The 3,841-nt window shown below is 52.9% G+C and overlaps 1 protein-coding gene across 2 annotated transcripts in view; it reads left to right on the top strand.

Moving 5' to 3' along the window:
• The first annotated feature begins 2,065 nt into the window (after window positions 1–2,065).
• The window catches only part of MPV17L (MPV17 mitochondrial membrane protein-like), a 274,356-nt gene continuing 272,580 nt past the window's right edge, over window positions 2,066–3,841 (top strand). The window contains exon 1 of one of the 2 annotated variants that reach the window (XM_011964757.1): window positions 2,066–2,806. In XM_011964757.1, coding sequence (XP_011820147.1) covers window positions 2,197–2,806 — 610 coding nt within the window. In that variant the 5' untranslated portion in view covers window positions 2,066–2,196. Of the gene's footprint in view, window positions 2,819–3,841 lie in introns of both variants that reach the window. The other variant, XM_011964758.1, reaches the window with a different exon arrangement.

Raw genomic sequence — 3,841 nt, 5'->3', positions numbered from 1 at the left:
CTACCATGCCTCACTGCAGCTTCGAACTCACTGGCTCAAAATTCTCCTACCTCAGCTTCCTGAGTAGCTGGGATCACAGGTATGCACCACCACACCCCGTTAATTTTTTTTTTTTTTTTTGAGATGGAGTCTTGCTCTGTCACCCAGACTGGAGTGCAGTGGCATGATCTCAGCTCACTGCAACCTCCACCTCCCGGGTTTAAGCGATTCTCCTGCCTCAGCCTCCCAAGTAGCTAGGATACTACAGGTGAGTGCCACCATGCCTGGCTAATTTTTTGAATTTTTTTTAGTAGAGACAGGGTTTCACCATGTTCACCAGGCTGGTCTCAATCTCCTGACCTCGTGATATGCCCACCTTGGCCTCCCTAAATGCTGGGATTACAGGTGTGAGCCACCACGCCCGGCCCTAATATTTTATTTTTTTGTAGAGATGAGGTCTTACTATGTGGCCTAGGCTGGTCTTGAATTCCTGGACCCAAGTGATCCTCCCACCTTGACCTCCCAAAGTGTTGGGATTACAGGCTTGAGCCACCGTGCCCAGTTCCCTACTTAACTAGTTTTAAGGGGGAGAAGAAAAAGACTGATTTTCTTCCCTTCCACTACCAAGACAGGCAGAACACACCAGAACACTTTGCTTAGCATTTCTTTTCGTTTTTTTTTTTTTTTTTTTTTTTGAGATGGAGTCTCGCTCTGTAACCAAGGGTGGAGTGTAGTGACACGATCTTGGTTCAATGCAACCTTCACCTCTTGGGTTTATGCTATTCTCCTGCCTCAGCCTCCCGAGTACCTGGGACTACAGGCGCCTGCCACCACTTTCGGCTATTTTTTTGTATTTTTAGTAGAGACGGGGTTTTACTGCGTTAGCCAGGATGGTCTCAATCTCCTGACCTCATGATCTGCCCGCCTCGGCCTCCCAAAGTGCTGGGATTACAGGCGTGAGCGACCGTGCCCGGCCGTCCCTTCATTGTTTAAGATAAATTCACATACCATAAAATTCACCATTTTATTTATTCTCTCTCTGTCCCTCTCTCTCTTTCTTTTTTTTTCCAGGCTGGAGTGCAGTGGCCCTATCGTGGCTCACTGCAACCTTGAATTCCTGGGCTCAAGTGATCCTCCCACCTCAGCCTCCGGAGTAGCAGTAGCTGAGACTATTGTCTCATGTGTCCATGTGAAGAGACCACCAAACAGGCTTTGTGTGAACCACATGGCTGTTTATTTCACCTGGATGCAGGTGGGCTGAGTCCGAAAAGAGAGTCAGCAAAGGGCGGTGGGATTATCATTAGTTCTTATAGGTTTTGGGATAGGCGGTGGAGTTAAGAGCAATGTTTCGGGGGCAGGGGGTGAATCTCACAAAGTACATTCTCAAGGGTGGGGGAGATTATAAAGAACCTTCTTAAGGGTGGGGGAGATTACAAAGTACATTGATCAGTTAGGGTGGGACAGAAACGAATCACAATGGTGGAATGTCATCAGTTAAGGCTATTTTCACTTTTGTGGATCTTCAGTTGCTTCAGGCCATCTGGATGTATACATGCAGGTCACTGGGGATATGATGGCTTAGCTTGGGCTCAGAGGCCTGACAACTATCAGTGCACACCACCAAGCTTGAGTAATTACAATACTTTTTTCTTTTCTTTCTTTCTTTTTTTTCTTTTTTTTCTTTTTCGTAGAGATGGAGTCTTCCTATGTTGTCCAGGCTGGTCTGGAACTCTTGCCCTCAAAGGATCCTCCTGTCTAATTCTCCCAAAGTGCTGGGATTACAAGCATGTGCCACCGCGCCCGGCCAAATGCACCCCCCCCTTTTTTTTAAAGTGTGCAATTCAATGGTTTTTAATATATTCACAAAGTCATGGAACCATCACATCTATCTAATTTCAAAATGTTTTCATCGCTCCAAAAAAATAACTCCATATGGGAGACCAAGGCGGGCAGTTCACTCGAGACCAGCCTGGCCAACATGTTGAAACTCCGTCTCCACTAAAAATACAAAAATTAGTCGGGCGTGATGGCGCACGCGTGTAGTCCCAGCTACTCCGGAGGCTGAGGCAGAAGAATCGCTTGAACCCGGGAGGCGGAGGTTGCAGTGAGCCCAGATCGCGCCATTGCACTCCAGCCTGGGCGACAGAGCGAGACTCCTTCTCAAAAATATCTAATTAATTAATAAAAATAAAAATAAACAAGTAAATAAATAACCCCATGCCTTCTGCCTCTGTGGCTTTGCCTGTTCTGGGTATTTTGTGTGAATGGACCCATGCATGGAGGTGGGCCGGGCACCTTTCAAACGTTCACCCCCACAACGGCCCGTGGCCTCTGGATTGGACAGCGCGAGCTGAATGTGCGGGTCGGGCGCCCAATCGCTCCGGAGCGTCTGGAGGGGGCAGGTGCAGGTGCGGGCGGCGCCAGCTCAGGGGCTGCTGGAGACCCAGGAGGCTCCGACGCGGTGCAGGAAGCTGCCTATCACGCCGACTCCTGATCGCTGGCGCCCATAGCGCCGACATGGCGGGCTGGTGGCCGGCACTGTCGCGCGCGGCCCGGCGCCACCCATGGCCCACCAACGTGCTGCTCTACGGCTCGCTCTACTCGGCAGGGGACGCGCTGCAGCAGAGACTGCAGGGCGGCGAGGCCGACTGGCGCCAGACGCGGCGCGTGGCCACGTTGGTGGTGACCTTCCACGCAAACTTCAACTACGTGTGGCTGGGCCTGCTGGAGCGTGCGCTCCCGGGTCGCGCGCCGCGCGCGGTGCTGGCCAAATTGCTCTGGGACCAGGTGGTCGGTGCACCCATCGCGGTCTCGGCCTTCTACACCGGTGAGGGGCCGGGTACTGGGGGACTGGAGCCAGGGATTCGGGATCAAGCGGCTGGAGGGAGGGCGCTGCAGGAGCCTGGGGACCCGGGTAGGAGCTGAGGCTCTGAGACCGGGGCTGCTTCAGGGGCCTGGAGGGCCGGGGCAAAGGCTAGAGGCTGGGGTGTTTGATTGCGAGAAGTTGCGGGGGGCACTGGCTGGGGAGCCGGGAAATTGGGAAGCCAGAGGTCCAGCGGGGTCAGGGGCTAGGGTCGGGGGTTGGATGTAGGTCAAGGCTGGAGCTGGCAGGGCTGGGGAGGTCTTTTCCCCCTGGAAAAGGGTCCACGGGAAAATAAAGGAGATCCCAGTTCAAGGCCATAGCAGCTGCATGACCATGAACCAGTCGTGGGCAGGGAAGGGACCGACCTGCTGTTCAGAAAATCCATGCCTGGGGCTCCGGGGCCAACACAGGAACAAAACGCAAGGGGACCCATGACCCTGGGGGGCAGAGCAGGTGGAATCTGAGGTTGGGCCTGGATCTTCAGAAAACTTATGCCCAGGGGCCTAGTCCTGCTTTGGTGACAAGATTTTCCCCTGGGGGTCCCACGGAAGACATCAAGGGACCTTGGATCCTTGCCATTGGAGGACTATATACCTGTGAGGGTTCAGGGAACCCTCTCCTTAGAAAATGCGACCCGGGCCTGGGGTGTGGGGGACGGGGGCTTGACTGTGGAAACCTTCTCTACTGCCTACAATAAGAACAATGGAAATGTTACCTGAAATATACCGGGGTTCATTCCCCTAACGAGTCCCAGATGACTCCATCAAGAGGCAGGTTTTGATCAATGGGAGTTTTACTTGGCACAAGTAAGGAAGACACTGGGCGTGTTCTCCAAAGTAGTATGTCCCCCCGAGAAGGAGACAGGAGGGTTTTATGGGGTGATGGAGAAAGGAGAGGGCGCGTGATTGCATGCAGAATAGGAGTCCCAGTGAGTCATGATGCTAGCACATAGATTGCATAGGTTACATAGGTTATAGTCATGAAGCTATAGCTTCTCCC

The sequence above is a fragment of the Mandrillus leucophaeus genome, unplaced genomic scaffold, assembly GCF_000951045.1.
Source record: "Mandrillus leucophaeus isolate KB7577 unplaced genomic scaffold, Mleu.le_1.0 Scaffold703, whole genome shotgun sequence".
NCBI lineage: Eukaryota > Metazoa > Chordata > Mammalia > Primates > Cercopithecidae > Mandrillus > Mandrillus leucophaeus.
The sequence above is the reverse complement of the archived record's forward strand: the minus strand, read 5'-3'. Positions and strand labels throughout refer to the sequence as shown.